The 25,554-nt window shown below is 36.4% G+C and overlaps 2 protein-coding genes across 4 annotated transcripts in view; one reads left to right on the top strand and one right to left on the bottom strand.

Annotated features, from left to right (window-relative positions):
* The window catches only part of LOC129749726 (ecdysone-inducible protein E75-like), a 172,188-nt gene extending 169,015 nt beyond the window's left edge, over positions 1-3,173 (top strand). For all 3 annotated transcript variants that reach the window (XM_055744779.1, XM_055744781.1, XM_055744780.1), the window contains one exon: positions 459-3,173. In XM_055744779.1, coding sequence (XP_055600754.1) covers positions 459-2,702 — 2,244 coding nt within the window. In that variant the 3' untranslated portion in view covers positions 2,703-3,173. The remainder of the gene's footprint in view (positions 1-458) is intronic.
* Positions 3,174-9,301: 6,128 nt separating this feature from the next.
* On the bottom strand, positions 9,302-18,459 carry LOC129741570 (transmembrane protein 145-like). Its single transcript, XM_055733307.1, has 6 exons — positions 18,189-18,459; positions 17,963-18,112; positions 17,354-17,898; positions 17,136-17,260; positions 10,122-10,959; positions 9,302-10,059 (listed from the first exon to the last, which is right to left on the bottom strand). The coding sequence occupies exons 1-6, from the start codon at positions 18,273-18,275 to the stop codon at positions 9,399-9,401; spliced, it is 2,406 nt and encodes an 801-aa protein (XP_055589282.1). The 5' UTR covers positions 18,276-18,459; the 3' UTR covers positions 9,302-9,398.
* Between the last annotated feature and the right edge of the window lie 7,095 nt (positions 18,460-25,554).

Below are 25,554 nucleotides of genomic sequence, written 5' to 3'. Positions count from 1 at the left end.
GCAGGGTTGCTGACTTGGTCAACTTTTTGCTGAATTGCCACATGACATCTCAATTTTTAGGAAAATTTAAAGTAGGAATAAATGAGTACCTTCAAAGTTCCATAATGGTTCCATAAAGGTTCCATAGGATATTCAGATTTTAGATAGCATCGAAATGTAATCAAAAGGTAATTTATTAATTAATCTTAATTTAATTGTACTCTAAGCGGAAATCAAACGAAACGAAACATCATAATTTCATTACACCTTCCGAAGCAGCTGGGCTTCGATTATAATTGTTTAATTCTAAGTTGAACGATCGGTGGGAGAACAACGATTAAGATCTATTACAAACTTCCAACATCACTAGTGAAAAACAACAACGGAACCGTCGTAACCGCGCACGAGGCTGTTTCCGCATAACAACAACAGCAAAACATATTTTACTAACCCGGGTTTCATTTTCCCCTTTGTTGCAGGCTTGTCCGTTGAACCCGGCGCCGGAACTGCAATCGGAGCAGGAGTTCAGCCAACGGTTCGCGCACGTTATCCGGGGTGTGATCGATTTCGCCGGTATGATACCCGGCTTCCAGTTGCTGAGCCAGGATGATAAGTTCACGCTGCTGAAGGCCGGTCTGTTCGATGCACTGTTTGTGCGGCTGATCTGCATGTTCGATTCGCAGATTAACTCGATCATCTGCCTGAATGGGCAGGTGATGCGCCGGGATACGATTCAGAATGGGGCCAACGCACGCTTCCTGGTCGATTCGACATTCAACTTTGCTGAGCGGATGAACTCGCTGAACTTGACGGATGCGGAAATCGGATTGTTCTGTGCCATCGTGCTGATAACGCCGGATCGGCCCGGTCTGCGTAATGTCGAGCTCATCGAACGCATGTACTCGAAACTGAAGGGTTGTCTGCAGACGATCATTTCCCAGAACAGGCCGGAAAAGCCGGAGTTTATGCAGGAATTGCTGAGGACGCTTCCTGATCTGAGAACGTTGAGTACGTTGCATACCGAGAAGTTGGTTGTGTTCCGTACGGAACATAAAGAGCTGTTGCGTCAGCAGATGTGGAATGCCGAAGAAGAGCTGGCCAAGAGTCCAACTCTGAGTATCTGGGGCTGTGATGGCAACAATGTTGAAGATGTCGCCAAGAGCCCGATGGGTTCGGTTTCGAGCACTGAATCTGCTGAAACTACTTCTGACTATTCACACTCAACATCATCACTGAGTGCTTCGGCACCATTGCTGGCAGCGACACTATCCGGTCAGTGCCCGATTCGTCACCGGGCCAGCTCGGGATCATCCGCTGAGGATGACATCATTGGTGGGGCAGCTCATCTAGCCCAGAATGGCCTCACCATTACCCCAGTGATCCGTTCGGTTGGCACACATCACGTTCGTTATCGGAAGCTGGATTCACCCACCGATTCCGGAATTGAATCCGGCAACGAGAAGCACGACAACAAGCAAATTAGCAGCGGTTCATCGTCTTGCTCAAGCCCTCGATCATCGCTGGAAGATCAATCGGACGACAAGCGACATATCGTGGAGAACATGCCAGTGCTAAAACGAGTCCTGCAGGCGCCACCACTCTACGACACCAACAGCCTGATGGACGAAGCCTACAAACCTCACAAAAAGTTCCGTGCAATGCGCCACCGAGAAAGCGAAGCAGAACCTGCTCCTAGCTCATCGACCTCATCATCTTCAATCACACTATCATCATCACACTCGCCTAAGCCGTCGTCCTCATCATCAGCGTCGTCGTCTTCGTCGTTGGCCACCAGCTCAACCTCATCGTCATCGCCTTCGGTGGTTTCGTCGCACAGTAGCAGCTCCCCTTCACCTCCCCAGCAGCCACAATCGCAGCTTCATATGCATTTAACGCGACCACTGCACCAATCACCACACCAAAGCCTTCACCATCACCTGCAGCAGCATCATCACCACCATCAGAACCATCAGCATCAGCTCCAGCACAGGCAGGAAACACCACCCATCAGCCATCAATCGTCTTCCCTGTCCAGCACGCACTCGGTTCTGGCCAAATCGCTTATGGAACAACCCACGATGACCCCGGAACAGATGAAGCGTTCCGATATCATCCAGAACTACATCATGCGTGAGGCCGTACAACAGCAGCCCCCCTCGAGTCATCCGGAATATCGAAGCGGTCTGCTCGTGTGTAGTCCCCGATCCTCTTCCGTGTCTCCCCTCACGTCCTCCTCGAGCAGCAGCAGCAGTAGTAGTTCGAGCAGCTCCAGCAGCTCATCTTCGAGCAACGGATGCCCCTTTACGGGCGCCAACCGGTGGCAAAGTGGACCAACAAGTGTAATCACAACAACCCGCCAGCAAACTCCCTCCCCATCGCTCAATTCCACCACCAATGCCGACACCTCCTCGTCGTCCTCCTCATCCGGCAGCATTCGCTACTTCCAGTCACCGCACTCAACCTCGATCTCCCCGCCCGTTCCAACAATGGTTCCGGCCAGCAGCACCACCCTAGGATCACCACAATCCCACACGAGTGCACCCTCCCCATCACCACGCCTCCTGGAACTGCAGGTAGACATCGCCGGCCCGGGATCCTCGTCATCCTCAGGAACGGATGCACCCCTAAACCTCTCGAAAAAATCCCCCTCTCCGTCTCCAGCCCGCTCCACCTCTTCCACTCCCGGTGCCACCACCATCCACAAGGTGCTATTGGAAGCGTAAACCCTTCTCTTAAAACGAGACAATTCAACCCGAACAAGCTGTTAAAGAGGCAGATCACTAACACAAACTTGAAAAGGAAAAAAACCCACTGTGCGAGCAAAGTAAAAAAAAACACGCAACACGTGTACAAAGTTGATTGTAAGGAGCAACTATTAATCCGTAGAAGCGTCTTTGTAGAGTTTTATATCCAGAGACAAAAGAAAAGGATGGGGAGGAAGGCCATTTAAGAACGCAGGTCGGCGGGGGAACAATAACCGGAAAGCCACCAAATTGGCGGTGTCCATTGATATTTATGCTGATGAAACAAACAAACAAAAAAACGAGGATCTCTATTTTCCCCCTCTCTTCCAAACTACTAGGAATGGAAATGCTACTAAAGAAAAAAAAAACTTACCTAAAAAAATTCGCGAGGATATACTGGCTGGCCAGGAAAGTGAACTTGAGTTTCGACTAAGAAAAGCTGAAGCAAAATCAGTAGATTCCCTCCCACAAACAACACATTTCCGTAGAATGTTAGGATGATGATCGTGCGCGAGATGTCCTATCCCAAAGCCAAATCGTGGGGATGATGAATTTAATTGTTAAAAAGTAAAAAAGCAAAAAACAAAACGCTAAGTTCCATTTTGTCCATTAAGTCTATTGTGTTTGGGATTTCCTCCGGGGAAAAAACGGTATGGAGAGAATTAAGTAATTAATTTATATAATCAGAGGAAAAAAAATCACAAAAAAAAACAAATCAATCTGGCATGGAAACTATTCTGTAAATAGGCAACTTCTGGTAAAGAGTTTAGAAAACAAGCGAATCAATGCTAAGAAACCTTTCGAAGCAAGCACGCAAACAAACAATCGGACCCATTGTTTCAGTGTGGAGTCTGCCGTACTACTAAAAAGCGAAGAAAATTGAAAACTATTACTACTACTACTACAATTATTACTATTGATTGAGTTTTGCGCTGAGTGCGATTTGTTAGCTTGACACACGAGATTCTGTGGAATTATCCAACTTCCATCAACAAAAAATAATCAGGTAGCAACAACGCAAGCAAGCATGCAAGCAAACAAAAAACGGTAAAATTGTAAGCGAAACAGTTAGTAAACAGTTCTGATTAATTTCACGCTACAAGCGATAGTTTGAACAAGCCCCTACTCTTTTAAATTTAACAAAAAAAAACATGGAAAGGATTGTGCATGAGATAGACATGATATACAATTTAAATCTATAAACAGAAAAAAACAAAAAATCTCATTTGTTTAACCTCGACTAAGGGGTTTTTCGAACTGGGAAACAAAAAATCAAATTCAATCGTTGTAAATAGTGTAAAATTACTATGTTTTTAATTAATTAAACTTGCAGATTTTTATTTATTGAAACAAACAAACAACCGCTTATAACTTCCTTATTTGTCAAATTTGTTCAATTTGTTTTCCCAAAAACATAAGCAAAAAAACCTACTGTAAATAGTGAAAAAAATGTTATAATTATACTTTAAAAAGAAGAAAAATCACACAATTGAGACCAAGTTTTAATTTAAACAAGCAAAGTACACCATTTTAATTGAGATAATTATTATTTTTACCTATTGTCTTATTTACGATTACGTTTTTATTTGAAAGCAGCAAAAAAAATTATCAAAACTAAGACATAAGCGTAAATGTTTTAAAACAGAGAAAAAAAAGGTAAGAGAGATGAACAAAAAATCAGCAAAAAAGTAAATTAGGTTTGAAAAACTTGCACGCGTGTGACAGATTACAACAAGGAAAATAAAACCCATAGGTGTAAACAAGTTCGAGAGCGAGACAAAAAATGTGCGTGATTCTATCAATTTATATATATTAAACAGAAGAAGAAAAAAATACAATACTAGGTAAGAGTAAGAAACACACCGTGCGAGCAAGTGAGATTTAAATGCGGACAGAGAGATGAACATAAGGAGTTTAAAAAAAACGTAATGTGCAACAGTAAAAAGAAAACCCTACATATGTAAGGACAAGCCTAGCCCGTAAGAGAAATGTAACTGTGTAACTATTGAAACAACAAGAAACAAACAAAAAAACAATGGAAATTGAGATAAAAATTGAAGCAAAAGAATGAATGAGAATCCCTTAAGAAAAAAAAAACAAAACCAACCAACAAATTCATATAATTGTATTGAAATCAAGTATATTAAACCGAGCGAGGATAGAAACAGGTTGAAGAAATAAGATCATCAACAAAAGAAAATTGTTTTGATATCCTACGCGAGAGATTACAATATGGCGAGAGAGAAAAATACAAGCAGAAAATATTATAAAGTTGATGATACACACAATTTTAAGAAACAAAACAGGCAAACACAAACTACACCAGAAAAAAATATACAAATACACACAGACATAAACAAACACACATAAAAACAAAAAAAAAAGATCACATGAAAAAAATCAGTTGAATTGAGGAATGATTGAATGAAATAAAGTATTAAATATTGCTTCATTGTTGCAATTAATATGAAAAAAAAAACTGTTTGCGTTCATTAGAAAGAAATCCTCCAATCGATATCTTATTCGGTTATTTGTTACCTAACCTTTTTCGAAATTTCGAAAAACTGCGCTTCACTTGAGTGTATACCATTCTAAGGGAAAAAAATCTTTCACGGTACATTGTCGAAAACATTGTCTACGTTGCTTTTCAAACCTTTGTAATTTGTCCTTTTTCTTTGTAATTCGAGGTTGGTATGGGATGCACTTACATATTTTCCGGATTTTTTTCGACTTTTCACTCCCCATGATACCACAATAATCTCTCACTTTCAGAGGAAGAGAAATATTTGCTAGTTTTGTTAGGAATTGCATTTTCTGATTCCATTACATCTGCTCACTTCAGAAACTTCACATTTTCCTTCACCATTTGTTAAACCTTCAATGATTTTTAAGCGTTTAAACAACCAAAAAAAAAATATACCTAGGTACAGAGCGAAAAAAATTAGCAAGATAATAATACCCAAAATCTAGGCCTACTGTGATCATAGTTATGATTGCAACATCTTGAATGCATTTCGGGTTCGTCGTTTACATCGTCACTTTCCATTGAAGTCTCTAGCCCTGAAGTTCGAAAATAATGGGGGATGGATTAAAAAAAAAGCAATTCGCGCACTTCTTAAAATTAGATTTTTTTCTCTCCAAATTTCACAATTTGAGTCTCATACAAGCATAACTGAGCCCACATTTCTCAATGATATTGGGTCATTATACAGATTGACCATATTTGGTGCATTTTGCACAGCAAGAAAAAAATCGTGTGAATTTAGATCGAAAACGATGCACGAAAACGGAACACCGATTTTGACGTAAAATTCTATCACGGTGTATTTTTTTCAAGGATGTAATTTTTGAGGCGTGTAAACTTAGATCGAAATACACAGATATGTAAATTTTGAAATTTAGTATCGTAAATATTGATAATTTTGCTAAATATTCAGGTTTTTGCTTTTGTCTTTGAATGAATACGCCGCATGTATCATTTTTAACTTATACTTATTTTCAAAACTGAACATAACAAACCATCACCGAAAGCGTCAGGCATCCGATGATTCCAGCACGGAGATGTTTTGACAGATCAGCGTCATCAGTATCCTCGACTGGTTCCGGAACATCATGATTTTTCGGTTAGCATCACCAAAAATTTCTCCAGATAATCACTGTCGGGATATCAGTCACTGCAAAAAATCTGAGCTTGCTGTAATGAAAAGAAAACTAATCAGTTTCAACCTCATTCTTCATTTCACATAAACTTACTTCTTTAAAAGGCTCTATAGGAGTGCTGCTGTAGGTCCTGCTTTGAAAGACTCGGTTTCCGAATAATTTTCTGACTTGTTTACTTTTTGCCAAACTAACTTGAAATATGAAATAACACAAGTTAAATATTTCCATTCAATTTTAAATCAAACAGATATAATTTTACATTGTTTGTGATATAAATTTCATTGATCGGTTGATGTTTGCATGACGCAATGTAAAATTAAATGAAAACAGTTTATTTCTATTAAATTTTTGAAAATAGACTAATATTACACCAAAAGGAGTTTAAAATTACATCTTTTTGTTATTACACTCAAGAAAAAATAGATCACTCGTTTTTTAGATTCTGTGTACTTTTAGAAATGTTTGTGTAAAATAGTTACTAATGCAACAAGTTGCAAAATGCAATTTTTTGTAGCATGAATCGTAAGTACGATAATTATGACAAGTGATGAAAAAATCAAGCATTGCAACGAGTTGCATACACAATTTTTTGCAATGCCGAAAAATATCCTTGACCTTAACACATGGCGGATCACACACAAACACCCTTATTCTTGTTTACGGCGTATCTGTCGTTCGTTCGAACGGATACTTTCGATCGAATTCGAAAAAGCTATTCTTGTTTTCGTTCGAATGCGATACGTTCGATGTTGGTGTTACCAGATGAATTTCGAAATTTCTAAGCAGCCTTGCTGTATCAAAATGACATTTCTCGTGTGCCAACAAAAGTAAACAACCTGTATGATTGTAATTTTGTGAATTTTTTATTATCGGACCGGGAAACAGGAAAATCGTAAACGGGCCAGGGTTAAGGAAAAAAAAGCAAATCATGTTCGAGCGGATCGGGCCCACCAAGCAAACCTCCAGCAGCATCCACAGCAGCAGCTTCAGCAGGCTATTTCGTGTGAATTCCAGAAGTTCGACAAATCGGAGCCGATACCAGCCGGCGGGGGTGTTGCTGCTGGAAAGTTGTCCCGTCGTAGGAGATCGGAACTCGCATAGAAAAAATCAAAAAAAATTTAAAATAATTTAAATAAAAATGAGTTTGTATTCTAGAAAATTTGCCAATAAAATCCTTTCTTTTTCGCTTTCAAACTCGCTGTTTTCCATCGGTATGTTGAACAAACGGTGTGCCATTGAATGAAACGCAGCTTGTTTTTGTGCACCAAAATGATTTGGCGGCCAATCTGAACGGTTACGATGAAGAATTTGTGTATAAAATCCTACGCAAACACGAAAGAAAAAGGTTCCGAAGTAATGCCACCACTTTCAAACCAGAAAAGGAAGAATCCCAAAGGGTCAGTTTGCCGTTCGACCCACCACTGACCAATGGTATTCGGAAGATCCTCTCCAACCACGGTTTGAAAGTGGCTTACAAAAGTTCCAACACCCTAAAAGATTGTTTGGGTTCACTAAAGGATAAGGTGCCTCCGGAGGAAAGATCTGGTATCTACGAGATACCTTGCGAGGCCTGCCCGGCGGTCTATATTGGCCAAACAAGGCGCAAATTTAAAACACGGATAAAGGAGCATAAAAACGCCGTAGAAAACAACAGATCCAACGAATCTAGTGTAGCCGCCCATGCATCAGAATTAAACCATTCCATAGATTGGAAAAAGGTGAAATTCAAAAAATGTGTTCGAAAAGCGTCACATTTAAACGCCTGGGAATCGATGTACATCACGACTTCAGAGAGGCCTTTAATGAACGAGGATGACGCGCCTATCATTTCGCCGCTTTTCAACCTGGCAAACAAAAATGTATAAAAACCAACCCCTCTTCGACAAATACTGCGTGACAGTATGATGCTGTGTTAGTGTTTTTCTTCTACGTAATCAGTCGGACATCGTCCTGTAGATGGGCAACATCGAGCCCGAAACCGGTCGACAAAAAGGTAATTTTAGTTCCTTTTTTCCGTTAGTAAGAACGTTAAGTGTCGTGTCCTGTAATACGTCGTGTGTTATTTGTGTAGTTAAAAGTTCTTACGTTGGCACAACCCACTAAAATGAGATCTATTTTTATGTTTAGTTTAAGTATCACATGTTTCTTTTTCTTCACAAATTTGCACAAAATATGTTATTTTGAACCACTTTTGTATTTTATAATCTGCATTAAATTCCACCAATTGCTCCAGAAAAAATACTTACGATCGAAAACGGGAATGCAGTTTTTTGTTCGTACGAACGATGTTCGAAAGATCGAACGGTTCACATTCGTTCGAACCAAAACAAGAATGCAAAATTGCAAAACTTTCGAACGAATGCCATTTGATCGAAAACAAGAATGAGGGTGAAAATATCTCGTTTGTTCGCTCCCCGAAAGTGTGTTACACTTACAACCATAACTCAAATGTTATAAATTTAATAATGACATTATTAAACACACCATTTTAGGTAACTCTAAATCAGTAGTATTTGGTCCAGTTGCACCTTTTGACACTATTTTTAAAAATGTATCGAAAAGTACTTCTTTTCAATATATTTTTAAAACCTGTGTCGAAAACAAAATCCTTAATTTCCGAAGATTGAAAATTGTATTATTTCTACTGTCTCAAACTTCTTCAAGGCAGCACCATATGTCACATTCGTTTACAACGAAACGTAAATTTGTTTTAATTCTCTTTTAGTTTTTCATATGCTATGAAAAATCATAATTTCTTTTGATCAATTTTCCAATCCAATCGGTTTTCCGCAAATGAAGAAAAAAAAAAGCTAATTTTCAGAAAGAAAAACTTCTTATGACGAGTCCTAGGCTACAAGTGATAAATATTATCAACAGAAGCAAAAAAAAATCACGTAAAACATTGTTGTTGCTCTACATGTTCTTTTGTGCTTTTTATTATTCATTTTTCATACATACAAATATAAGTGACGCAATTCAATAGGAAATAAACCAAATTCTGAAAACTTCACACTTCTAACTGCTTCTTTCTTCGCGTTTTGCGGCGAAAAGATGGCGCGGAACTGTCGATGAGGCGCTACCAGTGCCGGATGCATTTACTCCATGCCCCTCCAAACTTGGCAGGATGATTTTGTTCGGTAGCCGACGTTTTTCTTCCGCTGCTGCTGCTGCTCCCACAATGAACGGATTGAACGGCTTAGGCTCTTCGGTTGGTTGTGGTTTGTCGACAGCGATTTCACTGGCAATTTCTTCGTCCGGACTCAAAGGTCCGGCAACACTGCGACCAGAACCGGGTCGATTCTCATTCGAATCGGTACTGTTCTGCTGCAGAATACTCCCTTCGAACTTGGGAGGGCTAGTCGAGATCGATATGTCTAATGAAGGATGGCCTGAATCTACCAGTGTGTCGTTCCCATAGTTGTTATTGCCATCGTTGTTGATGGCTAGGCTTTGAGGAGCACTTCCGGTGTAACCGGTCTGTTGATTTTCTTCGGTTATAGGCATCGGTTGTCCCCCACGAAAGTATGGCTGTGTTTGAATGTTGTTGTGAGGATGCGAATTCAACGGTTTTCCAGCTGCCGGAAACGATACGTAGCTAATCGGAGTCGATGCACTATGATAGATGTCCCTTTCCCGTAGGTATTGATCGTAGATTCCGTTGAGAGTGGCCGTGTTGCTAAAATATGAGGTAAACAACATTTAATTAAAAAACAACAAAAATCTAATTATGAATTTTACCTTGCTAGAGGGATGATCATTCCCGTTTCCGGTGGAGCCGGTTCATACGTATGTCGTGGATAATTGACCTCATCGTCCACGGTAGAAATACCCACGTGGTTTGTCCTCACGTGATACGGGAAACTTTTGTTCGCCCTCGACGGCCACGTTAGCCATAAGAAAGCAGAATGGCCACAAAAAGCTACCAAGGCCAAGGCACCGTGCATGACACTTTCCCTTACCCAAGGGTCCAGCACGTTGACGCCGACTACAGTTAGAATCGGTCCACTCATGATCCATATAGATCCAAACAGTGAGAAAGGGTAAAAGAAGGGAGCTTTTTCAGTAAACTTTTTGATCGTAGCTGCGCTCGAATAAATGAAAAATCCCCATCCAATGCATCGGAGTCCGGCGAGTCCAAATCCGGCTGGTGATTCGTACAGATTCAGAACTTCTCCCGGATCGAAGGCTTCCAGTTGATAGATGTACAACGAAACGTATACAATCGCGTAAATGTTGGTGAAAACCGTTATCTTAACAGTGGCACAAGTTTTCAACCGTGCCCTGGTGATCGTGTATCCTTTTGCCATCAACAACAACAGCAGCAGAAAAGTGATCTCACTAGCACTTGTGAAGAATCCGCCAAAGCTGGGAAACGGTCCAATTCCGGAAACGGCGTACTTCGACCATGTAACGCTAAGCAGCAAAACTCCAAACCATTGCAACAGCACGCTCAGAGCAAACAAACGGTAGGTGCAGTGGTAGAGATGCCGTGATTTAAGCTCGATAGCGCACAGGAACACCGACAGCAACAGCAATGTGTAGGCTATCGATTCAACCATCAACATCGGCAAGATATCTGGAAAATGATCAACTTATAAGTATCAAAAGGCATTTAAGAGACTCACTGCAATTAACGAACCCATAAGTTAGGAATTCGGAAGAATTCGGTCCAAGTTGGAAAACTCACTCTCAAGCAATCTATCTCCCCTTGCTAGGCTTCTTTCTCTCAATAAACTCGAGCCAAAAGAGCACCTCAGTATTTGATTATGAGTCGACTATGTTAATGCTTTTTTGGTACCTCAGAACGCAAAATAAGCATAAAAAACCTAGTTGCTTCCTGTGAAATTTTCATTATGAAATCCTATGTTTACAATCAATAGTATACAGCAGAGTTGCAAGTTTTCAGATAATCATTTGAAATTGATACTCACCGTGATGAGTATCAATTCAGCAGCACAATGAATTTCGTGGTGACGCTCAAAGCTTTCGATGTCAAACGAAATTCGCTGAACATCATATCTAGAAAAAAAAAAATCACAAATCCAGAATCCTATTAGAGAAATCTTCAGCTATATTTCCCACTTTTTCCCCTATTTTTTTATGACAAAAATTTAATTTGTAACGAATCTGGAATATTTTAACTTTTTAACTTTTCACACTAGTGGCACGCCAAGTTGAACGACTCCAAACGCTTTAATATAATAAAAAAAATACGAAAGCGCTTTTATGATTGGAGTCTATTGAAACTTTTTAATAACGAAAGTTAAAGCTCGCGGGACCTATGTTTCAAAAAAGTGTCTATGTACAACACACTACCTTATAAATTTTGTGATCAACACTTTAGTTTTATAATATTATTTGCAAATACGGCGCTTTGGTACAAAACAATTTATAACATAATTTTATAGTCAAGACAACTTAAATGAAAAAAAATATAATATTTAGCCGTTAGCGCTATGATGGTTTTCAAAGATTAAAAGCGAAAACATAATATGGGATTAAAAGCAATATTTCAAATCGATTTTCTGGCTATTTGAAATCAATAAAATATGCTTGGTTAGCTAAACATAGAATACATTCAATGAAAAATCGTTTTTTGATTAAACTCTCAAGGGCTGAGATTTTAACAGGAAGAAACGATCAAAACTCAGATTTTTAAGTATTTTTTTGTATTTTCTCGGCTGTTGACATAAAAAAGAGTAACATATGTTGAACCGTATTATGATCACAGTCATCAAATCTCATAAGGTCTCTTCTTCAGATCATGTTGTGTACGAGGGTAGGATATCTAAATTTGGAAATATTAATGAAGATCATGTGTTCTAAAAAATATGCATCTATACATTCAGAATTTAAACCTACTTTTTTATATCAACTAAATGAAAAATTTAATCATAGAAGCCGTGATGTCCGTGTTTTAACTTCTTTCAATTCTCTTTTCAAACGATCTTTTTTAACCTTCCCATGCCGTTCGGGTCAATATGACCCGAAGCACACATTCAGAATCTCTTTTTATCATCATTCCAATATACTGAAGAACTAGGAATTTTGACAGACTAAGTATGTTCTATGAAAATAATGATCAAATTAACGTCAAAAAATTGAAATTTGAGTTTTGAAAATCGGTTCATTGGGAAATAAAATACAACTAAGCAAAGAAAAATTTGGATATCGTTTTTTTAAAGTTAGATTTTTTTCTACCGGAAGATCTGAGATAGCGGTCAAAACTTTCATTGGATCCCAACATATCTATACACTGTTCGGATAGATGGATTCTTAACGATTTCTAACATTAATGAAACACTTAAATACAGAAAAACTGTCAAAAGTTATGAGCATTTTAAAAATAAAATTGATTTTTCGGGCTTTTTACTTTCTGAACCAGTTTCTGATAACTTGGTAATACATATCGACTTTATTTTAAAATTTTGAGTAATGAGAACAAATTACCTACACAATGAATATAATATCATCAAAATCGGATAACATTTACAGCCAGGAGAACGAAATCAAACTACAACTCAAATTTCCCCGAAACGGATATTTTGCGACCGGCATGGGAAGGTTAAACATCCTTGGTCCTTGACATCCCTTCTCTTTTCCAAACTACTCATTGGTGGTGCAGTTTTCTGCAGAATTTTTGACAGGAATAGTCAATTAGAGACTGTAAAAGATCCGGAGCAACCGTAGAAAAACCAATTTTTGAAACAAATTTTAACATTACCCGTTCCTGATTTCACAAAGACCACTTCAAAATGATCTACTAGGCTGTAAATAATCAATTTACAGTCTAAACTAGGCATTTTACTAAAATTATACAATGTTTTTTTTTTTTTCAAGGGCTTCACGAAATTTTTAAAGGGCATTTTTAAAAGTACACAAAAATCGTTTTGAAAAATCCAGTTATGATTATTAAAGAACAATTCAACTAAATTACGTCGTAGCCAAAGCGAATAGGAGTTTAGGATTTATTTTGCGAACCACTAGGGAATTCACAAATCCACAGTGTCTACGAACTCTATACTGTGCATTAGTTCGCTCGCACCTGGAATCTGCAGCAGTCGTCTGGTGCCCTAGCCATGACACCTGGGTCAGTAGAATCGAATCCGTACAATCCAAATTTACTCGCTCAGCACTCCGAATTTGCCCCTGGCCAGTCCCGGAAGAATCTCCTACGTATTCACAGCGATGCTCCTGGTTGAATCTGGATACCCTCGCTAACCGACGTGAATACTTGAAGGCGGCGTTTGTTGGAAAATTGCTGCTCGGTGACATCGATGCGCCAAACATTCTTGCGAGAGTCGACTTCAACGTGGTGCCTAGACAACTGAGAACGCGAGAATTTCTACGGCTAGGATTTCATCGAACACTCTACGGTCAGAATGAGCCTATTCGTTCCATGTGTGCAGTATTCAACAATGTATGTAGTGAATTTGATTTTAATTTAACGAGTGATATGTTTGTGAACCGCTTACGAGCTACAATGCTAAGTTAATTTTTGTTTTGTTTTCTGTTTGATGATAGATCTTAGTATTGCTTTTATTTTGTAAATCAGTAGTATTAGTTTTTACATTCTGTTAATTATTGTATCGTCTATGCTATCTCCACTGATGGGTTTTTGTGCCTTGTGCTTTTCCCATCACATCCATTTAGACCTCTGGTCCGATGGATTAAGAAATAAACAATTCAATTCTGATGCATGTGTCTAAGAAGCTCATAAGATCATAATCAAGAAATGAGTAGTAAGGCAGCTTAACAAATGAAGCGATTTTACAATTACTCCAAACGGAATCCAGTAAATTCGATAATAGTTTTGAAAAGGGAACTGTTCTTCACCAGAAATATACAAACAGGAACACCTATACCAATTATTAACGTCTGAATCGTTAAATTTTGAAAGGCTTTCTAAAGTATGATTTCCATTTCGTTTGGGGCAAAGTGCGCATATGTGTGTACCCAAACGCGCCGTTTAACGATTAATAAGTGTTTATTAATTCGAGGGCCTCCGAAAGTGTTTGCCAGGTAAAAACACTTCTTTTCTACTTCACAGATGGAAAAATGTATAGCTACGCGCAGTGCTGCCAGATATACTGACGTTCTTGTGAATAGTTAATTAAACCTATATTAAATTTAGCAATTTTAAATATATCCGTTTATATTCAAGTTATGTTTTCCAATTCAACATATAAATATCCTTAAAATTGTTGTGATGAAAACTGCATATAAATTTAAACAAACATGAAACATGCTTAAAGATAAACGGACATGGCACGTTTTGCCCTGCCTAGATAGGTTTATTAAAAATCGTTTAAAATAACGGAAAAAATTTTATTGAATAAGGAAATTTTTCGTTGTGTGATGATTGTCAAGACCATCATTGGAACAGATGCCAGGTAAATGTTTTGCTGATAGATGCCGTAATTCCTTACGAAAAAAGTTGAAAAAATCTCCTTAAAAATTTGTTTTCGTTTTTCGTATATAGAATATAGAAAACTGACGCAATATAGAAAACTTAGAAGGTCCACAAATATTTAGATACGTATAAAAATGTAAATAGAACGATCTGGCATTTTCAGAAATGTTGAACGATATTTGTTTAGTGAAATACTGATGGTGGAGCATCTAATCCCGACTGCGCATTTTATACCCAGTTCCCCTATGTTTTTGTGCCGAATAAGGACAATCGGCAAAATTTGTTATTACTTCGATAAAATTCAAAATTTTGAGCCATTTTGAAAGTCGAGCTTCAGGAAACAGCAAGCGTAATAAAAAATAGCCTTGATTGGAAAAATAGGTTGTTCATAGTATACATTATAGATGGCGCACGGGTTGCTCAAAAATTAAATTCAAGAATTTGTTTAATTATTTATTAACAACAACAGAAAAACGGCAATACGCGACCATTGGATCTCGCACGGTATACATTGATGTTAATCTATATGATGAAATACCTGACATTAATAGAGAACTTGATTTTTCAATAAAAGACTACTAATAGCCAGAACTAAAACCGAGTAACTAATATACCCCTATCAGTGTTTTAAACAACCCCCCTCCCCTTAAATATAAAAGTTTGAAATATTTTATGAAAATTTTGAAAAAATTATCAAATTGTGAAAGATGGGAGTTGTATCACCTTTTGAATTCTTGGTTTAATTGGTTTTCTATAAAAAAAATTACTTGATTTATATAGGTTTTGTGCAATGATATAGTACACAATTTTGTTGCGTATAAGCTTTCGTGCAATTTATTCCAATTTATTGGTTTTTTTCGTTATTTTTTATTATCCCCCCTCGCGATGTTCCAACTCTGAGTGACAAAAGAAGGATTTGAAATTTGTTCCGGCCTAATTTAGTGCATTTAAAATTCTTCGAACTTTTTAAATTTCTAATTCTCAACTTCGTTTTAAAGCAATTTCCGTAAAATTTTGGCGACCTATTTCAGTACGCATGATTTTTAACCATCGAAAAATATTTCAAAATGTTAATTTTATGACGCAAACCGATAGACGCATATCGGAACATTTCCCTCAAGCCATCATTTTGGGTTGTCAAGAGTTTTTTCCCACATGTTTCTGAGCACATTTGGTCTCGGAAATGTACAACTGCAGAGAAGATCATCCCCCTTACTGCAAGTGATTGAACTCGACTATTTTATGACCTTCCTACAATCCACAACCTTTTGCGTATAAGCTTATCTGGAAATTCTAATGAAATATGTAATAGAGATAAAATTTTACCCCTCATTACCAAATCAGAGTTATTTTAGGATCATTTCCAAAAAAAAAAAAAGAAAAACAAAATGTACACACACGCAGACAAATTCGAGAACGCTAAAATGAAATTTCAAAATAGTTTGCCATGTTGAAACTACGTGTTTTGAAACATTCGGAAAAACTTTTTAAGCTATGACACGAATCTGAGGTTGATGAAAACGTCATTACTAATTAAATAATTATCCGTAAATTGTATTTTGGCGCTCGTGTTATGTCCCTAAAAATTGTTGAAAGCAGAAAGGGCCTATTTCAATTCAAGTGGCGATGTTAAGACGTATAACGAAATCATTTGTACAAAGTTTTTCACAAACTGAAGCGAGTCGGGAGGAATTAAACCAGATTCAATCTTGTTTTTGATTTTTTTTAACTTTATCAGATTCAACTATCGATTGCTTTTTATCATTCATTTATGAGTCTATCCAACTGTTTTGTTTATAACTGAAGAAAATCATTCACCAGTTACAAATTTCTGACAAATGAAGGTTCTGTCATTATTTGTTTAAATTGTAGAGAAACTGAATTTTGAGCTGGTATCAGGGAGGAAAAAATTGGAAATGTTTCGGAAATAGAAAACTTTTTTAACTACATTTTTTTATAAAAAATTGGAAATCGATGGAGTACCTAGAAAATTTTGTTAGCATTGCCCTTTGACGAACTTTTTACGTCTTGAGCTTGGTTTGTGATTGCAAGAGCAAATTCTAATTTATTTTATTCAAACAAAAGTTGTTATCAGCTTTCGAAAAAAATGCTCAAAAATCAAACTTTTCATTCAAAATCCCTACCTGTTGCATAATTATTTCTCAAAAAAGATATTTTTAAAATTAAAATTTAATACCTAAAGACCCGAAAAAAACACGTGTCATGTGAGCTGGTAAGGCACCGTTACTTCGTCATTCATAAAAAATCTAACCCAAAGCAGTCGGAAAAACTAATCATAAAGACTCTTTCCAAATAATTCTCAATGGTAACAAACTTACACATTTCATCAGCGGAAAAATGCTCGGACCAAAAGTCCGCCGGCTCACCGTTGGTCATCTTGAAACGATAGAACACATCCAAACCTTTGCTACTGCCACAGTTAGAAATGGCGATGTACCACCACCTGCAAACGAAACAGGACAACAAAACAAACCAAACCAAATTGAATGATTTAATATTCACACGCTACCAGTCAGTCATAAACATCTGGTCGTACCTTTGTCTCGAACTAGTAAATCTACCGAAATTAGAGCAGCTCACAATCAATTTGCTATCATACTTGGCTGATCGTCGAACTCTGGTCGCGTTGTCACTTTCCGGGAAAAGTTCTTCCACAAACACCCGATAGTCGGTGGTGTTTTCCAAATTGTTGTAAGGCACATTGAGCGCTACCAACATCGCGCCATCTGATTGGCCGCCACCATTTGATTCCGACCCATTGCTGGTCTCCATGGTGGAAAAATCGATTTCTGTCATGTTGAAATCAACATCATCGATGGAGACGCTCGAATCGGTTGTGCTTGTTTTGAGGAAATGATCGTACGAAAGTGGATCGTCTTCTCCGGGTGGACTCTGTCCAAGTGGCACATCCGATGATGGCGATGATGATGATGATGATGATGAAGAAGGTCGCCTGGAAAAACCACCAGTGTCCTTGCTATTTTGGGTTACCAATTTGCATCCGGAGTAATGGCTTCGCGGAACTAGAGGCACAATTTGATTATCGAGCACGTTCAGGACGGACAGTTTTTCCGTACAAGTCTGGAAAATATGCGGTTGTTTACCAGGGTTTTTGTTTCGATTCAATTTGGCTACCTACACTTACCTTATCGGTTTTGTATACAGCAGGCCATTGCTTCTTGTCATCGTAGTAGAGCAATAGTTTCAACTCTCCAAAGCGCTTTTCGTACTCTATTTCGTACTGATACTTTCCATGATTTGATAAAAAGCAAAATCTGGCAAGAAATGCCCAGTCCTAATTTTGGAACAAAAAATTTGCGTAATGCGTCAATCTTTTCTCGGTAAAACTCAAGGCTACATTGATTACTTACAGCTGAGGTTTTCAGGTGTCCTTCTACATATTTCGCTTTGATTTCGGTTATTAGTAACAGTAGGCTAAACACGAACACGTTTTTCATGGTATTTTTAATGTACTAAACCCGAATTGTCCATAAAAGTTACGAGTTCAGGGAAAAAAACTCAACTTTGTTAACTTTCTCAACCACCTTAAACGAACTTAGAACTGAAATTTGCTGGCTACCTGGCGTGTGGAGCTAGTTTTGATTTGTTTGTCTCCGTTTCGGCGTAACCGTTGTTAGGGGCACGTTGCATTATTTATCCTTCATCATGTTCACTTCCCTGATTCTATTTCTACTGCATTGGTGGGTGAGCGAGGAACCCCAAATCGAACAAAAACAATGCAAAAGGATACCACCAAACAACACCTGATCGGGGTGGCGGGTGATAGTACTGAATGTTGGACATTGACGGATTCCTAGTTATGTTCTGGATGTTATTTTTAAATGTTATAGGTATATATTATATAAATCATTGAAATGTATTTCAAATATAAATATGAATATAATTTGCCTATTCATCTTTTACTTAGAATGACTACACCCCGGGGAGATGATCGCGTTGTCTCACCCCTTCTTAGAAAAAATTATACTAAGTTCTTGAATTTAAGAAACTCGAAAGTAAGAATTAACACGCAAAATCTAACAGCTTAGGGAGCCCTCTAAAATAAAATCTCGAAGAGTTAAAACTGTTATAAGTTAAGAACCTCTGAGTAACAGTACCTACAATCAGAAACAAGGCAAGGCAGATCATGTCGATTTTTAAACTCCAAAAAAAAACTAAATATTCAGATAAACTTGCTCAAAACTGAGCCAAATTTGAATCTCTCTTGTCCACTTTACAAAGAAAACCTGGGCATATCCGGAAAAATCAGGAAAATCTGGAATGCGTTTTCTCTTAACTATTGAATAAATAATTTAATTTAGGAGCTTTTCTTAGCGACAAACATTTGGTTTTGATTATGCGTTATTTTCTGCACATTAAACAAAATAATTGTTTCTTATCGTTGTAAAAATTTGAAGAAATTACAGTAATTATAAGTTTTTAAACTGATTTTGTAATACAGAAAAGGTAGAATAAAGGGGGAAAAACCATTTTCAATAAGTACGTCTTGCACAATTACAAGGTACCGTAAACTGGGGGAACTTTGATCTGCGGGGTAACTTTGATCAACATAAAATTTTTGCAGATAATCATCATTCACTAAGTATAAAGTTAAAGTATCTGAAAACTGTGTACTACGTTTGAAAGCCTGTAGATTGAGTTACAAATGAGCTTAATTTGGTTTTTATTAGAAGGTTTTTTGTATTACTTAAAATATAGTTTTAAAATCCTAAAATATCTGGTTTTTTTAAGGTTCACAAACAAACATCGCTCCTGATCAAATTTAAGCATGTAGGAGCAAATGGGCTGTTTAATATGAAAGTTCAACTCTTTTCTTGGTTTAGGTTAAGTTTAAGAGTTATTTTTATGGTCATTTGATGATAAGTTTTTGATATTAAAAAATTGGTCATTTTCCATGAAAAAGCCTGTATAGTAAAAATAGCTACAAACCCTATAAAATTGTTGAATTTGAAGAAAAAAATAACATGGGAACAGTACGAGGACTTAGGGAATTGCATGAAGGTAAAATTTTATTTGTTTTTGAGACCAAAAAAAAATTGTGAAATGTTTATAATTTTTGCCCCTAAATGTATGCAGCAACATTGTTCATCTTTCGAGTATATTTGTTTTTGAAAGAAAACGTTGAAAAATTCAATTCAGTCCAAACAAAAAATTATTGTTATCAATGTTTTGAGCATTCTGTGCTGAAAGGCATCAAAACAATAAATTTGAAGATGTTGAGATACGTAAAAACCATAGTGATCAAAGTTACCCCGAAACTTGAAATCTGGTTTTGGAACAAACATTTTATTATAACCACCAATGACGTTTGAATTTACTGCAATCAATGATCATGTTCAATACTCTTCACCTCAGTAAGGGTTTTAAAGCTTTTAGGTATTACGGAAAAGCAACCCCTTCCAAAATATTCAAAAATGAATGAAAAAAGTGATCAAAGTTCCCCCAGTTTACGGTATATATCAGGGGTAAGCAAGCTTTTGACCATTTTTAATTTGAAAAAATAAAATTTAGGTAGTTTGCAGAGCAGAGTTTTTTCAATAATTTATTGTTTTAGTTGGTTTGAAATGTTTAGAAAATAATCTTTTATACAAAAAGGAAACATCATTAGTGTAGAGAACACTAGTAAATGACATAAAATGCAGAGGAAATTTATGTAGGTTAAAAAAGTATTTAGAAAAATCAACAAATATAAGATGAAAGAAATAAATCGAGGAATTAAAAACAGTGAGCCAAGTTTGAATTAAGATGCATGAAAAGTATGGATAACAGAACAGGTACAGTTCGAACGTAACTCACATGTACCGTTAGGAATGAGTATGAGAAAGTGGAAATGAGTGTGGAAAAGAGATGGCAAGAAATAATAACGGCGCTTACTGAAACCGATAGCGAATGGAAAAAATAGTAAAAATGAGATAGAAAATAGATAGCATGAGAGCAAGTTCACTGGTGTTGGGAAAAAGTGGTAGAAATTTGGACACTTACGGCACATTTTGAAAATTTTGCCATGTAAAAACATTTTCAAGATCTGTGGGCCTTCTAGTTTTTTTACAAAACGTGTTGAATTTTCGCATGCTGTGATGCAAAAATTGCAATATTTCTATGACATACAGCTGAAATAGAAACAGTGTTGTAAAAAAATAAAACGCCCCAAGATCTTAAAAACATTTTTGTATAGTAAAATTTTCAAAATGTCAAAATTTCTACCACTTTTTCCCAACACGAGTGAACTTGCTCTGAGGAAAATGTTGTTGATAGTCATAGGAGGCTTTGGAAATAAAAGAGCAGATTTAAGACGTTTTTTTTTTTCACAGAAAGATTTGTTTTTTATAATCGCAAAGAAAATTCTCGATTGAAATAAGTTAAAAAGAATATTCACTACATTGGCGCAATCGGTAATAGGGAACGGTCAATAAGAGTGAATTGTGCATAGCATAAATTTAATTTTAGGGACAGTGAAGTATTGAACTTAGAATAAATTTGTAAAATTGGTTCACATATTATTAATCATATTTGTCAATGTTACAGTTTACATTTTTCATGGTAGAAAATTTTTATGGCTCTAAGGCTGAATCTGTGAATCATGAAAATCTTATGACTATGGTAATGTGGTTGCTAATGTTGGAGTAAAATGACTCATTTTAATCAATGTTTGGCATGATTTGCCTATGAAATTACTGAAAATACCATGGCACATAACACACGACAACAAAATTCACATTTTTCCGAGGTGCAAGGAATCTCAGAAGTGATTCTGACTTATTCGGGGATCTTGAATCCTAATATTCGATTAGTTTTTTTTGTCAGCTCTAGTTGTCGAAATAACTTTCAAAAATAGATAAAAAAAGACATACAATTTGAGAACTTTTTTGACAAAACTATCAAAATACTTATTTGACTCAATGATCAACTTTCCCAAAAAGCGCGAGTAATTTTGAATTCTGAGAAAAAAGTCATGGAAGTTTTTTTAGTTATTTTTTTCTAAACCTACAAAAACAAGAATTTCGACGAAATTTTAAAGTAAAATTAAATTAAACTGAATCATTGATATTTTTAAACCCGTAATTCAAATCGTTGAGCAGTTTTCAACAAAGTTGTTGAATGAATTAAAATCTTTAATATTCAATGACTTTCTTTAATGATAGCAAACAAAGTTGTAATCTTATTTTTTTTAATTACAATTAATTGTAGAATTCAATTTTTTGAAAGCGCTGTATCTCTGATACAAGAATATCTTGGCAATATCTGAGTGCATTATTGAATGAAGGGTAGCAAATTAACTGAAAGTCAGCTTTTGGTATTTATTTATGCAGATTTAACGGTTTATCAGTTATTAAAGATCGATTTTACCTAAAACTGATCAATTTAAAAATTTCCATACGTCATATCACCGAAACTAGAAGCTGATCGCACTGACTTCACTCTTAGAACAAAAATCCCATCATTTTCTGTCTAGTTTTTGTCTAGACGATAGGTGGCAATCGTCGGTATTGCGAACCTTGCAAAATTTGACAAAAAATTTTCTGTAGAAAAAATGGGATAACATTTTATCAAAAGCGATCGATGCGTACTCTAGAATCGATATTGCGTAATGCTGAAAAAATAATCCAACATACGAAATCGAGTATCCAGTCAGTATGGTCAGTGCTAGAAGTGATAGACAAAATCTGTGAAATGTTTTGAATTCAAGACGAGAAAATCTTTCAAAATCAGTTATTGAAACATAGGCACTAGACATGCTGTTCCCTTATGTAATCGTTACAAACTTTTTGGGTTGAACCATATAATTAGAGATATTGTTTTTGTCGAGAAATCAGAATTTTGCTGAATGATGTCGATAAGTAATCTATAATCGTTCACCCAGTCTTTACTATAAAACTTTCCTTATTACCGTCAATAATCAGAACAAAAATATTCCACATCATCATACAATTTTTTAACTTTGCTTGAAACGAAAAATAATGACTAAACTAAACTATACTATATATAAATAATGACTCCTATATTATGTTTTTCTAAGTGACATATCATTTTTCTGTTAAGGAGTCCTACTAAGGACTGCTATTTTATGATAATTAGCAATCTATCATAGAAAAAAAAAAATCGTGAAATAAATTCAATTTGAGATAAGCTTCGCGGGCCGCGGGTTGCTTATCCTTGGTATAGAGCATTAACTTGAAATTTTTACATTAAATATGCAATAACCAAAAACTTACTTAATAATCCACATTCCTGAATTTTTTTTTCTGGGCAATATACGGGTACACTGACTGTATAACCATAAATATTGGTTTGAATAATGCAAAATCAATGTTAGATTTTCGAATAATGTTATTAAAATTTGCGTTAATTTATACACACTACACCCTTTTCCTGAAAACCAATTAAAAAAAAAAAAGAAATAAAGAAAAACTTCGGTGGTTGTTGTAGTTGAAGTTTAGATAAATCTGTAATACTACTTTACTCTACAAACTACACCTCGAAACTTTTCCAACTGATTCAACCGAAGTTTTGTGAGAAACTTCTTTTTTGAAATTATCCTCTACTGAATTATGTTTACTGAATTCAGCCTATCATTTTCCGATCGACCCGTTTCATATTATGTTTATCTGAGTTTTGAGAACTCGAGACCTTTATTTGATGTACCGTCGTGGGGGTAACAATGGGCTAAAAACGAAGTTTTAGAATTATTTTCCCAATAACTCCCGTTATTCAACTCACTAATATGTATTATAAATCGATTCATAGGGGCCCACCGAAAAAAAATGCTCCGGGCCCTTCGATTGCTTATCTTTCCCTGGTCTGGTATGAAGCATTTAAATAATTGTAGAGTAGGGTGAAGTAAAAGTACGACCCTAGTGACTTTAACCGCACTTCTTAAAAATTACAAAGATAGGCGAATGACGGATTGGATAGCTGTAGTGAAAATGCCAATCCGGTATTGAAACGTACTTTTAACCCACCTCTGGGACAAAAGTTCAAAACAGGACAGGGGTGGATATGGGGGGGAGGGGCAAAAGTGAAGCCAAAAACCATGTAAAAAAAAACAAACGTATAGAGAAAATAAACTTACCAAGTCATTTTTTAAAACGGAAGAATAAAACCTGAAAAAAAGTAATAATTAAAAATTTAGTTATATTGTTACAACTTCAATTAAGGGAGGATGAGAAACAGAACACTAAATGTAAAAAATATGGGAATTTACTTTATACTAGCATAATGAATATTAAATATAGTGAAAACTATATTCAAGCTCAAAATACATAATGGGTTACAATAAAACGCACGAGGGTTTATAACATGCAAGTAAAGTATCGAAAGTGATTTAGAAAAACGGATTCAAAAGCCTTGAAGTCGGTTTATAAGTATAAAAATGTCAATTTTTGTTTTAAGAGAATACAATTTATTTTAAACTATAAGGAAACCCAAAAATTCACCCAATGTTGCCCATTTACATTGTATTTCTTTTCTTCTGCAACTCCAGCAAAGCCATGCTGCGCTCGATGTCCTTAACCTTAACTTCAATCGATTTATCGCACATCTGAACCATCTTCCGGCACTTTCTGGCAGCGGCCGTCGAGCTCCTCGTGGTTGGTGGTTTCCGTTGCGGCGTCAGGACCTTCTCCAGCGACTGGAATGTGTGATCGAAATGAGCATCCGATGTACAGTTGTCGCACACCGATTTCTGACAGTGACAGCAGAAGAATTCGGCAATCTCGTTGTGAAAATCGCAACACACTGTATCCTCCGGCAGCGGACTAATCTTGGGTTGATTGCGTGTCAGTTTACCCATTTTGATTCTTGTGTTTTGTATCGTTGTAACAGGATAGTTCGTAGCTGAAGAATGATAATTTGCTAGATCTTACACTCGGCCTTTAAGGATAACCCAGGTATGATGAATCACCCTGAACCAAATCTGTTCGAAATATTCTCAGTACCTGGCAGGTCTTAGCAATGGATTTATTATTTTAGGTTGACCTGATTTAGGTATTTTAAATTCTTATTTTTAAAGACAGCGATAAAATATGTATTCAAAAATGATCTACGTTTATTAACTCTCAAGTTAAAACAATTTTAAAATTCTAATTCAGGTCAAGATATATTGATCCATTAAAAATTTATAAAATTTTCGCAGACTACGACTCATTTGACAATCTCATGCAATGTGACACATCAAAATGAAACCTCAAAATATTTCTAATCAATTTATTTAATTAGTTATTATTTTTTTCTATCAAATAATACGAATTAATTCTATTTTAATCGCTTATTAAATTAACAACTTCACGGAAATTATGAAAAAGTGAATATGAGGTATTGTCTCACATAATTTGCCAAAATACCTCCTAACATTGGCTTGATAACCTCATGTAACGTTACGAGTTTTGCGTCCGTTACATTTTATTGAAAGAGCCAGTACAACACGACATAGAAAAACCATAGCTTTGGGCTGATGTCGACATTGACCCCACTGGCTGTCAAATGAGGACGATCATCAGATTTTCCAGTCACCAACACCACATAACAAACAAATACTAAACGTAACATTCAGACAAGCAGACTAGCTATGAATTTATGCTTTCGTCGTTCATGTTTTTTTATAACGACAGCAGCATGACTTTCGTTGCTTTTAGAGCGTGTCGATTTTCCACTTTTTGTATTCAGTAAAAAGCTGATAGCGTTTTAATTATTGTTGTATTTTGAAATTCTATAGTTGAA

This window comes from Uranotaenia lowii, chromosome 2 (genome assembly GCF_029784155.1).
Source record: "Uranotaenia lowii strain MFRU-FL chromosome 2, ASM2978415v1, whole genome shotgun sequence".
NCBI classification, from domain to species: domain Eukaryota; kingdom Metazoa; phylum Arthropoda; class Insecta; order Diptera; family Culicidae; genus Uranotaenia; species Uranotaenia lowii.
This window is presented reverse-complemented; position numbering and strand designations above follow the sequence as displayed.